The following is a 12,851-nucleotide window of genomic DNA, read 5'->3' on the forward strand; positions in this document are numbered from 1 at the left end:
ATTAATAACACATATTCACGTGTTATGTAAATATTAGTAGAAACTATGATGGTTCAAAACTACCTATTAACTTCTCTTAATGATATTCTTCAACGATTCAATGTACTTTCATGTTCCTCATTGTATAATTAAGTGTGTATGTACACTTTCACAATTTCATCGGATTACGTTCTTGGGAAGGATATCATTAAGAGGTACATGCAATTTATTTCAATTTTAATGCCATGCATAGATCCATTTTTTTTATAACTGAAACATAGATCCAGTTATTCTATTGCATTGTTTGTACCTCAACTGTGACAAGAATATTTTTCTTATCATTAGCCTATTGGATATGCATGCATGATCAATTTTTGTTGTGTCGTCGTTAATTGTTCCTTATTTATTGGTTTTAATTTTTCTTTAAATAGCATGTAATGAGATTGGACACTTGTTCTACTCTCATTCTGAAATGGTTGCAGCTAGATAATTTTCATATATATATATATATATATATATATATATATATATATATATATATATATATATATATATATATATATATATAGATAATGGTTAGGTAAATATATTGGTCTTTAATCTCATGCATATTTTAAATTATTGAACTGATATTGCCTTATTTGTTTTGGGGATAGGTCGTGTTGGTGAAATGTTATGTATTTTTATTTTCATTTAGTATTTAGATACTAGATATTATCTCGTCCTAAAAATGTGTAGTCATTAGCAAGGTCCTCAATTAATCTTTCTATCTGACAACAAATTGGGATAAAGTTTCTTAGTTTTTTTTAACTATATTATTGGGTGAAATATATATAGTTTTTTTTTTACTGAAAATATTTATTAGTTTTATCGAGCACTAAATTTATTGGAGTTATTGATAAAAAAATAATGATTAATATTTTAATATATTTATGATTTATAGTTGATTTTTCATTAATAAATAACCCGTAAAATTTATTAAAGAATATTACGTAGAATTAACATTATTCATAAGAATACAATTTTTTTCTATTTTTTTTAAGGATGGCTGCATTCATATATTTTTGCTGGCATGAGTGTCCATGTTCTTTGAACATGGATGATGGCTTAGAACGCGGTTGGATTTATATGGAGTCGATGAATGGTATGAAAAGCTAGTCTTTAATGATGGAAATCTGCATCTTCTTAGGTAATTAAAGTTGGTGCGTTAGGAAGTGTCCCTAACAATTTATGCAAATGAATCGGGGCATGACTTAAATTCTAAAACAGGTAACATGTCCTTCTCAGATGTTATTAGGCACTAATGTAATAATTTTGGAAAACTAATATATATATATATAAATTACACAGACTCTTTATGAGGTTTGTCCTTATATATTACACTCAATATATCTCTGTTTTTGAATCCTATCATTACACCGACCTTTCTTCTTAGGCGTTAAAAATATTATCGTAGTATCGAATGTAATAATTAATAACATCTCTTAATTTGTGTAATTTACTCAATATATTGATAGTTCAAGTACAAGGCCGGTACTATGTGCCCTTCTACCAGTACCAGTAACAGACATAAAAAGGATTCATATGGGATCTTAAACCACAACTACAACTAACTCTTGACCTTGATCATTTATGTCACATCAATTGCATAAAGGTGAAACAAAATTGGTTTCTAGTTATCTATGTAGAACAAATTTAGTTTCTAATGTAATGTTTTTATTGGTTGTTTGTTAGGTTTTCGGTATTTATCGATGGCTATTGCCGTTTCTTCTATTCAAAATACTATTAATCAATTATTTCTTTTGTGTAGAAGTAGTCATCTGATTAAGGTTGAGGTTTAGTTGCAGAAATTAGTTGCAATTTACTTTGATGAGGTAGTTGACTGTTTGTCTTTTTGTGTATGCAACCCTTCAAACGTATGTTTTGGTCAATGAAATTTTTTTCACTCTTTATCTTAGCTAGTTAGCAACGTGAGTACCACACTACTTTGCTACTCTCAATGATTCTATATAGTTCCCAGGAGTGCTTTATTGTACTTTCAGTCATTTTATATCAGATCACATCAATTAACACTTAACTACTAGCTCTTTAAAGGGAGCTCTATGGTGCACTTGGATGAAGTTGGTGTATGCAGTAATTTTTCGACTTTAGTTCTGTTTCCTGTGCTCCCATCAGTGGAATCAAAATATTGACAGCACTTTTCTACACGTTTGCATTGCTTCTTTGGGACTATATATACAAGTTGTCAACGATACCTTCTAGCTAAAAAGATCGGCAGCACTTTTTATTTTATTGGGTGTTAGGTTAACAATATATTGTAGAATTTTTCTTTACATTATTGCTTCCCTGGCTCTTCTGACAAAAGGGAATTTTACATTTGCAATTTCTTTGTACTAATTGTAACATCGAGAGAAATATTGAGTTGTATTTTATCAACAAACAAATGTTAATTTATTTGTTTTATTATAAATATCAAATATCAGTGAGGAAGCATTTAAACTAAGACTTTTCTTCTTTTCTTTCTTCACCCTTAAACTTTTTCTTATTTTTAATCACCAAGATAATATTTATATTTTCTAGAATTATTATTAAAATGAGCTTTCGAATGTTATTCAACTCAATAGAGATGCATGTATAGCTTCATACTTTTTTTTTTTAACTCAATGGAGAAGTGTGTGTATATATATATATATATATATATATACACACACATGATGATGAGAAGAAACAGCCATAACAAGTTAACAACATAAAATAACTCGGCATATTCTTGAAAAAGAAGAGCAGCTATGTGGCATGCAGAGTGTCTGTCACAGTAGAGAAGACCTAGCTAGAGAAACATATGCAATATGAAGGCCATTTAATTTAGTAGAAAAGTAAGCCACTATAATAATTATTTTTTATGCGTCTTTTGAAATAAACGTGCAACGTAATAACAGTAAAATGGAATAAAAAAAAAGAGGCAGGGATTGCTAATGGATGAAGTTTTGTGAAGCTTCAGAGAACCAACATTTGTAAATGTCAGATTGGGAGTGATATGATTGAGACAAAAATGAAAGTCTCCATAAATTTATATATAATGAAAAAGCATACTTTTCCATCTAATCGTATGTCTTTTTCTTTTGACCTATACATAATTGGCCCATGTAACCAATCACCTAACAATTAATGCTAAAATAATACAACGATTTAAATATTAAAATAGGATATTATTACTTAAAGAAATATTAAAAGTAACTTTTTAATAAAATACAATATTTAATCTTAATAATATTATATTTTACAGTATTTTTAATTTTCTAAATATATTCTATTTATTGATTTTGTTAAGAGCGAGAAGATATATTAATTCACAGCTAGATATTGGAAGTTCCTCATGACCTTGCTTTGGGACATGAAAATCAACTAATTAATTTTAATATGTATACTATAAAGATAAAAGAAATTTATTAACAATTGGAAACGACATATGAAATAATTTTCGAAACAAGGGGCGTTTTGCCCCATTCATCTACCAAACAAAGAAAAATAGAAGACATCTTAACCGATTTTTCTTACTAGAAAAAAAGTGGGAATCATGGTGAAATGCAGGTCAATTCAGTAAACACCTGATTGATATTAAAGTCAAATCATGTTGTTTAACAGTCCATTGGGCTTAGCAAATTTGAATTAGGTCGCGGTTAATTAATCTAGAAACCATTTTCGATACGCACATGAAGTTATCGCCACCCCACATAAACCTAATAGAAAAAGTGTACGGAATATATTTTTTTTATAACGAAAAGTTCACTTAAGTTGAAACATGCGAGTAAAACATGTCACAAAACTATAAAAAAAACAGTTATAAATATATTTATAGATTATCTGAGTCAGAACATATTACAAAGATTTAAAGAATACTTATAAATATATTTATAAATTATCTATTAATAAAATTATCATATTAATAAGAGAAATTGAACTCATGTTTCTTTTTAAGATATGAGTTCATTTCTTGGATCAACTTTTATTAATAAGTGCACGGAATATTCAATACTACAGTCACGAACTATATAAATCATATGACAAAATACTATTCATCACCTTGTCCAAGTAGTATTTTTCTTTTTCTGTCTACACCGGTCCAAATATTTTGATTCCAGTTAACGTAAGTCGAGTCGGTATATGAATCGAAGTTTTACACTTCGTCGCGAAAAAAATTCTTCTAAGAAAACACGCCAATATATAGTAGGGCCCAACATAAATTAATTGAAGTGGAAGAAAACGTGTGACAGAATTTTCTCAAATAGGTTTCTTATATATACATGCACAATTGTATGGCATATGAACCCTACTCAAAATAATGCAAAGGAAAACTAGAAGAGTGTGTTAAAAAGGAGGGACCAAAGTTTTAATCAGCAAATAATAACATGGAAGAGGCACGTAAAGGGGAGCAAGAGAAAGAGAGAGGAGAGGAAGAAGTGAAGTACCGTGGAGTGAGAAAGAGGCCATGGGGTAAGTTCGGAGCAGAGATCAGAGACCCAACAAAACCTACGGGAAGGCAATGGTTAGGGACATTTGACACTGCTGAAGAAGCTGCTAGAGCTTATGATCGTGCAGCCATTGCTTTGAGGGGTGCTCTTGCAATCCTTAATTTTCCTCATGAGTTCCATTCTCATCTCCCTTTCATTTCATCATCATCGTCTTCTTCTTGTTCTTCTACTGGTGTCATTGGAAGTTCTTCTAGTGCACAACAAGGGGAAGTTATTGAGTTTGAATATTTGGATGACAAGGTGTTGGAAGACCTTCTTGAGTTAGAGGAGAAGAGAGGGAAGAAAGAATAACAGAAAGTGAACTATTTTTTAAAACTAGTGTCTCAGTCTTCAGTATTTCAGAGTTCATATTGATCTCTGAAAATGTTCATTTTTTCCACATTTTTAGTGTCTTAGTGTGTTCCTTTCGAATATATCCAGGTTTCACTTGGCAAATTAAATTTAAAATTTATAAGCTAGCTTAATTTTAAATTTATAAGTTGCTATTATTATTATTATTATTATTAAGACCATTTTATGTTAATATTGAACGTTAAGTTTTTGTTACACATGGCAACTGGCCCAAACTTGTGATACTCGCCCCGACTTTGACGGAGAAAACTCGAGTTGACTGGGGTCGGATTTTCCCCAATAACCAAAGTCGGATTCGAGGTCGGAGATGGGATTAATAATATCCACCCCGAACCGCTAATAATTAATTTAAAAAATACATTTAAATATGAAATTATTATATTAAATTTTATGTTGGCATGTACAATTTAAAAATATGTTATGGTTATTTAAAATTTCATTTTTTATTTTATTAAAAATTATCTTTTTTAATAAAATTTTATAAATATATCGGGGACGGGAAAAATCCGATCCCATCAGGGACAGGAATAAAAAGTAAATATACACCCCGTTGAGTGGAGGAAAATGGGGAGTCGAGCCGGGGGTGGGGTAAGCAAAACCCACCCCCGACCCGCCCGTTGCTATACCTAATTTTTGTATTTGTTTATGTAAACCCTTACAATTTTAATAACATATTTTTATGCACTACTTAATTATTTTTTACTTAATTGTACGTCTCTTCATAATATAGAACCATTTTTTTTTTCATAATTACCAAAAAAAAACATATTTTACATTTTTTAAACATTTTTTCAATGACTTTTATATCCTCATTCTAGTATAGAAAGACTTATACAACTTGAACCTATATATGTTCTCAACAATCTTGTAAATTTTTTAAGGCAAAAGGACAACAAAGGATGGTCTTATATATATAAACAAAAAACGAAGAGATTCAAACCAGTGCATCCAAACCTTAGAGGTCCTTTTGTACCCGAAACGTGTCTCTGCTTGTTGTTGCTTTAATTAATTAATTAATTTCATCTTAATTCCCCTTTTTTTTGTCTTTTTTTTCTGATTGGGATATGGTAGCCTTTGTTAGTTTGGAGTTGACCCAATATGTTTGGGCTTTGTTGTTTTTTGGTAGCCTGGATTAAAGGATGAGCTTTGCTATTCTCACTCCAAACTCACTTTTTCATCCCCAAGCTTTACTTTTCTATTTTATTTTTTATACCAAAAATATCCTTGATGAAAACATGTATCTATTAAACATTATACACAATGAAACCATATTTCTTTTGGCTTAGGGGGTGCATTTGTATACACAATAGAAATACACTTCCATTATGTATATTATTTAATGGAAACACATTTCCATTGAAGAACATATAGAACGAAACTGGGAAAACATGTTTTCACTTTATATTTTGAAATTAACTTTTATGCTTTTAATTATTCACTAATGCGTGAGCAAAGCACATGTTTGAATCGGTGTAATTAATATAGACCCTTGATTTATTATGTGCAAACTCAACTATTTCCTTTTTCTGATCACATCTATGTATAAATGCTTTTATTTAATTAAATAATATAATTTATGATGCCTTTTTTTTTTATCATGCATTTTAATTTTTTTATTGATAAGAATTGAACATGATATCAAAAAATTACAACAAAGTGCACTTTAAGTCCAACATATATAAAATTAAAAATGTATTTAACCCACCAAAAATACATACAATTGGATCCATACAAACGAATTAAAATACTAAATGCTGCGAATACAAAACAGAAATAAGAATCAATCATCGATGATGGTCCTCCTCCTTTGCTTCGACCTCTTAGGTGCACACAAATGTCATGTTTAATTTCCTCGTGCAATGCTGAATGTCTGCACACAAATGCCCTAATGGTCCACGAAATTAAAAAGAGTGAGATGAACAATAAAAATTTTAAAAATTCATATTTTTACTCTATTTTAATTTAAAACCTTTATTTCTTTTTCATTTGCGTTCTAGGTTTTGAGCAACTTCATCCCACTGTGTTTACCTAAAAAGAATGGAAACAATTATATATATTATTTAAGGTTTCATTGTCATACATAATACAAATGAGAAAGATATGGATAATTACCTTGCATGAATGATAATAGCTAGACAAAGACTCCTTAAGTTACAACAAAGGGACTTGTACAGGGTCTTACAGAATGTTCCTATCTCAGCAGAATGAGGTATTGATATTGAGAAACATGATAGAGCTATTACATGCACTAATCCGTGCATGTCTATGGAGCCTTGCGGAACACATGTAACCTTCTGTTCACCAAGGGTGCCTATTAGTCTGCCTAAGCATATCGGCACACTTGGTCAGCATGCATAAGAATTTGTTATATTATTTAATTTGTTTATTTTACCAGTAGTATATATGTATATTTTTGTTCTCTACACATTTTAGTTTCCGTACTTTGTAAAATTTTAGTTTTAGTCTCTTATTTCACGTTTTAATATTTTGGTTCCAGGACTTTTAAAATTTAGTATTTTTAGTCTCTCAGGATAAATGTCATGTAGAAAACAATGTTAATAATATTTGTCCTAATTAATGGACTAAAAATATTTATTTCAATTAAATAATTTTAAGAATAGAAGAGAGATACTGAAAATAAAATTTTAAGCTTAAATATATTTTTGGTTTCTGTAATTTAACCTTTTTTCATTTTTGTTTCTATATTTTTTTTATTTTAGTCCTTACAAAATATATTTATTTTATTTTTCATTTTTAAAGTACTTTAAATAGTATTTTGTTATTATTCAAAGTCTTATCTAAAATACTTTAAGAACAAAAAATAAAACAAATATATTTTGTAAGAATTAAAATAAAAAAATAAATTACAGGAATTAAAATGAAGAGAGTGTTAAATTGTAGAAATAAAAAATATGTTTAAATCAAAATTTTAATTAAATTAAGGAGTATTTTATGAATGATCTCATTAATTAAGTTAAAATTAATTATAATTTTTTTATATTTAAGATCAACACTCCATGTTTTTTTCATTTTCTTATATTCGACAAAAAAAATTACCAAATAAAGTATTCTAGCGATTCTCTTGTATGTTGTTAAAATATAGGATAGTAAATGATGGCTTGAATTTCATTCATATTAAAAATATGGAAATTTGATCTGAACAACTGAAATCATAAGAGCTATAATCATTCATTTAATAAATTGCAGGGGTAGTTTGTATTTATATAAGTATTCATAAATCATCATGTGGTAGTTTGTATTTAGGACTAATAAATATATACATTTATTCTACATAGATAATTAATTATGTACATGATAAGAGAATTCAAAAATAAAGTGATCATCACGCACTTCATTTACTGAGGAAGAATTTGTTCTAATAACAGGAGTGGGCATGGAACTCATGTAGATCGATACATGCATCACGCTCCATCTACAAGTGTCATGGATAATTAAAAGGAAAATGTTTAATGAATACCCATGTGATATCTAACACTTAAACAGAGAGAAAAAAAAGTAAAAATATTAATGATTAATAAGAAGAGAAAGATATAAAAAAATAAAATGTGTTGGTTGAATGTTTAAATCCTTAATTTCCACAAATAATATACTTGTGGATCCCGTTAATTAAGAAGGAAATTAAAATATAGAATTTTAGTTAATTAAGGTTAGGTAACAAGTCTCTTTCTCTGAGAAAAACACGCAAGGGAAAAACGGACAATATATTTTCTCTGACCAAGATCAAACAACCACAGTCCCTTCTGGATTGCAGTATGGCTGACGGAGTGACAGCTTTTAACAGTTGGAAGGAAAAATATGTTGTGTTCACAACAGAAACATTCGATTTTGACCAACAAAAAACCTGAAGGAATATATATATATATATATATATATATATATATATATATATATATATATATATATATATATATATATATATATATATATATGTGTGTGTGTGTGTGCGCCCCTTAAGGATCCTAAGGAAAGTTACACAGACTCTAAACTGTAAATGACCCTATAATTTGGAGAATATTTACTTGTCCACAAATAGAACCCGCATATTAGTTGTCAGTGTATATATATGTATAAAGCTAAATTCTTTTGTTTTTATGAAATTCATTTCCATATAAGTCATTATAGAAACTAATAGGTTAAAGTTAAAACTGGTTTAAGTATTACGGTTTAAATCTTTGAACACCTTAACTTACAAGAATATGTTTGACCAATTTTTTAAGATTTTTTTTATTTTTTTAGGTTATATATTTATACCAATTTATGGAAAAAAATAATGATTAAATAATAATCTTTCACTTTTTAATCTATTAGTATATAAACATATAATTAACTAAATAACTATCCATTTCTGTAAAAAAAATAACTATCAATTTATTTTAAAGGATTTACATACTTTTAAACCTAAAAGACTTTAAAAAATGAAATAAAAACAAACGGTAAAATCTCCTGCTGTCTGATATCATTTACAAATGACTTAAATATATTTTTGTTATTTTAAATTTGAATCTTTTTTTCATGTTGAATTCCAAAATTTAATTTTTTTTTTTTTGGTTTCTGAATTTCAAAAAAGCTTTTTAGTCCTTCTCCGTAGAACAAAATAAATATCTCAATCACCCAAAAATTTTAATGAAATTTTCTTTTACGAAGATGAACTAAAAAAATATTTTTTCTGAAGTTGAAGGACTAAAAAAATAAATTGGAAATTAGAAAAAACAAAACAAAAGTAAGCCAAATTTAAGGATCAAAATGTATAAGTCCCCAAAAATATACGAATGGAGAGTCTAGCTACCTGAATTGCCCACAATAGACGTAACAAAGAAACACATGTAGTTTACCACTATTATTGAAAAGCTTCCCATATTCAAAGAGTCAAAGATATAGCTACTCCTCCATTAACGCAATACAAAGTCCTGTGATATTATTCGCAACTGATACTTCCACGAAAAATTAAGTGGTTTCTACAACCCAAAGAGGATAAGCTAGCACACGGCAAGACCTTGTCTTCTTAGTCACCATAAATTAAGTGTATCTATTGCTTTCCACAAGCATGGTCAATTTATTTGGGTTAGTTTTCAGAAAAACTCATACGTCAGTCATATGTATGTCACAATGTAAAATATTGTTCCCTGTTAATGGCTATAAAATTACTTGGTATGTTCCTTCCTTGAATATTGTTGACATACAGGGTGCTTGCTTCAATTTTTCATCATAAATGCAATATATATATATATATATATATATATATATATATATATATATATATATATATATATATATATATAATAACACTATTATTATATGCCTTTATTTTACAATTTAAGTTTCTTGAAATAGTTTACAGCATAATATTACAATTCTTATGACCAAATGATCTATAGTTTCACACTTATCACCTCATTCTTTTATTGAGAAATAAATTGAATCGTAATTCAAGGTGAATAACTATGTATTATATTCATATTTCAAGTCCAAAGGAATATTTATTAGGAGATATATAAGAGATATAATATAAAGCTATTTTTATGTTTACCTAATAGTTTAAGGTTTGGAAATAATTAATTTAATTATGACTTAAAAAACCTGTTTAGTATTACAATATGATGTATATGTGGCAACGAAAAATGTAGTTTAATATCCATATTAATCACCATCAAATTAATTACTTGGTAAGTTCCTTCTTTGAATGTAGGCACAGGGAGGCTTCAAATTTCCATTATAAATACGTCTGTGTGATATTGGAAGTAACGTGTGCCAATTACACAACTGCCAAACAAGCCATTACTTAACAAACTTTAATTTTGTTTTTCAAAAGCCCTTACTTAAAATGAGTTCCAAGGACACCAACATTCAGAAGGCCCTTTGTCCTACAAAACCCCCACCTAAGAGCACTGGCTCAACTTCTTCAAGCTCCGGTGGTAAAAAGCCACCATCTACGAAGGATATATTTTATCCCAAAAATAGATGATTTCTCAAAAGGTACTATATATCTAGCTATGATAATTAGGAATGACACCTTTTCTATTCGTTTTAGTTCATAATGAGTATCATATATATTTAGCTATAAATTAGTTCGTATGCATTTGTTTGAGAGTCTTGCTTATTTCGTTAATTTTGATCTTCATGCAGGTTTACGTAGATGCGCTCAATAATATATATTTGAAGCATTGATTCTAAAAAGAACGAAAGCATGGTACTAGTTACTAGTTAGGTTACCATAGTCTCTTTTCGTTATTTAGGGTTTCCATGTGTCTGCTTCTAATAATGGAGATTAGAATTGCACAGTTCGTAATCCCTATTAATTACATAGCAAATACTTTGTGAGCTACTACCATTTATTTTGGTTTGTGTGCTTTGTACTCATCAAAATTAAAGTTGAGCAATAATGGTATACAGAACTAGCTAGGAATTAACAAAGTTAATGATTTAATTTTGTGTTTCTTATTCATGCTATCGTTATTAACAAGCTAAAAGTCAATTAATGTCTTAAATCTTTAATTTTGTTTCCTTTCACAAGTTCACATCTTAATACAGTGATGAGTAGGGGAGAAAGTAAAAACATATCCCTCTTAGTTACTAATAATTCTCTTAGTTAATTTGCAGTCATATATGGATTCAGTCATATCTCTTGTGAAATATGTAATAATAGAATATTGAGAAAAGTACATCAAAAGAAAATCAGAAAGAAACACGAATAGAAGGATTGCTTTTTTCTCTCCTTTTTGGTCGGTGAAACGGAAATTCGGGAGATCTTAGCGCAGTTAAAGTGCAAAAGCTAATATTCAATTCATACGAGTAATGCACAACGATGCAAGTCGATAATAACAGTATGTTGGAAATCTTTGTCAAAATAAATATAAAAATATATATTGAAACTAGCTTGCAGAAAAATAGAGAATTAAAATTGAAGAATGAAAATCTTCATTAAAATCCATATATTGATAATATCTATAAATAGACTTACAATCAATTAGAAATTCCTAAAAAATCTAATTCATCATCAAAATTATTTGAAATTACATTATATTAACTTACTGAAACAAAATATATAAAAGATAAATATGCAACAATAACAAAAGCTCAATCTAAAACTTAGTCAAAATTTAAATTTCAAATGAGACAGTTTATATCATAACTCTACCACTCCTCCTTGAGCTTCGTCATGAAAATGCTAAGTTTTACCTTCATGAATTTCTGAAATGTTTTAACCATTATGCTAGTAAGTTGTCATCAATTTCTTAGCCTAAACCATTATTATCATAACCAAATATTAAGATTTGTCATCTCAAATTCACCAAGTTTGAACATTAACTACTTCAAATTTATGTGATAAAATATTTCGCGCCAAACATCACTCATCAATTTTAACAATAAAGCCATGACATTCCACTAATCCCAACTTCAAATGAAAATGATTTTGAATCATTTCAACCTTTTTCATTTGTGTTCCATGTTCATTAGTGATAAAACACTATTTTTTTTTGAAAGAGACTATATTTCTATTCTTATCATTTGTGCAATACTAAATTTTTCTTGATCTAGTTTCAAAATTTAAATAACATCTTTGACAATTATCTTACCTTTTTTAGTTGATATAAAAATTACTTGTTTTCCTTTTACTTGTACTATTTCACCATTTCCTAACTTGACTTTTGGTTGAATTGATTTTTCAATGAAGATAAAAATTGGAAGACATTGATCTTGTGGCTAACCACTATCAATGAATCAATTAAGTATCCAATCCATGTGAATAAGTTCTTATGATGCCATAAATAAAGTGTCCATCATCGATGTTATCTTCAATCAATTTTGTAGGTTGTTTTAGTTCTTGCTCATATATTTTTTTCTTTAATCTACAATAAATCTCACTATGACAAAGTTTATTGCCAAAATTATAGTGAATAAGAGATTATGTTTGTACTAACAATCTTCTTCAGCATGATTGATTCTTTGGTAATCAGGATAAGGCAAAAA

At 28.4% G+C, this 12,851-nt stretch overlaps 1 protein-coding gene and 1 long non-coding RNA gene across 2 annotated transcripts; both read left to right on the forward strand.

The window, feature by feature from the left end:
- Positions 1–4,350: 4,350 nt before the first annotated feature.
- Positions 4,351–4,872, forward strand: LOC114425736 (ethylene-responsive transcription factor ERF098-like). The gene has a single exon (XM_028392687.1). The coding sequence runs from the start codon at positions 4,389–4,391 to the stop codon at positions 4,800–4,802; it is 414 nt and encodes a 137-aa protein (XP_028248488.1). The 5' UTR covers positions 4,351–4,388; the 3' UTR covers positions 4,803–4,872.
- A 5,765-nt stretch (positions 4,873–10,637) lies between these two features.
- LOC114425639 lies at positions 10,638–11,319 on the forward strand. The gene is made up of 2 exons (XR_003669259.1): positions 10,638–10,856; positions 11,007–11,319. It is a non-coding gene; the product is annotated as an uncharacterized LOC114425639 (long non-coding RNA).
- Positions 11,320–12,851: the final 1,532 nt, after the last annotated feature.

This window comes from Glycine soja, chromosome 9 (assembly GCF_004193775.1).
Source record: "Glycine soja cultivar W05 chromosome 9, ASM419377v2, whole genome shotgun sequence".
NCBI classification, from domain to species: domain Eukaryota; kingdom Viridiplantae; phylum Streptophyta; class Magnoliopsida; order Fabales; family Fabaceae; genus Glycine; species Glycine soja.

Excerpts from the sequence above, each read along its gene's own strand:
- LOC114425736 (XM_028392687.1), top strand. The coding sequence starts at position 4,389 with ATGGAAGAGGCACGTAAAGGGGAGCAAGAGAAAGAGAGAGGAGAGGAA.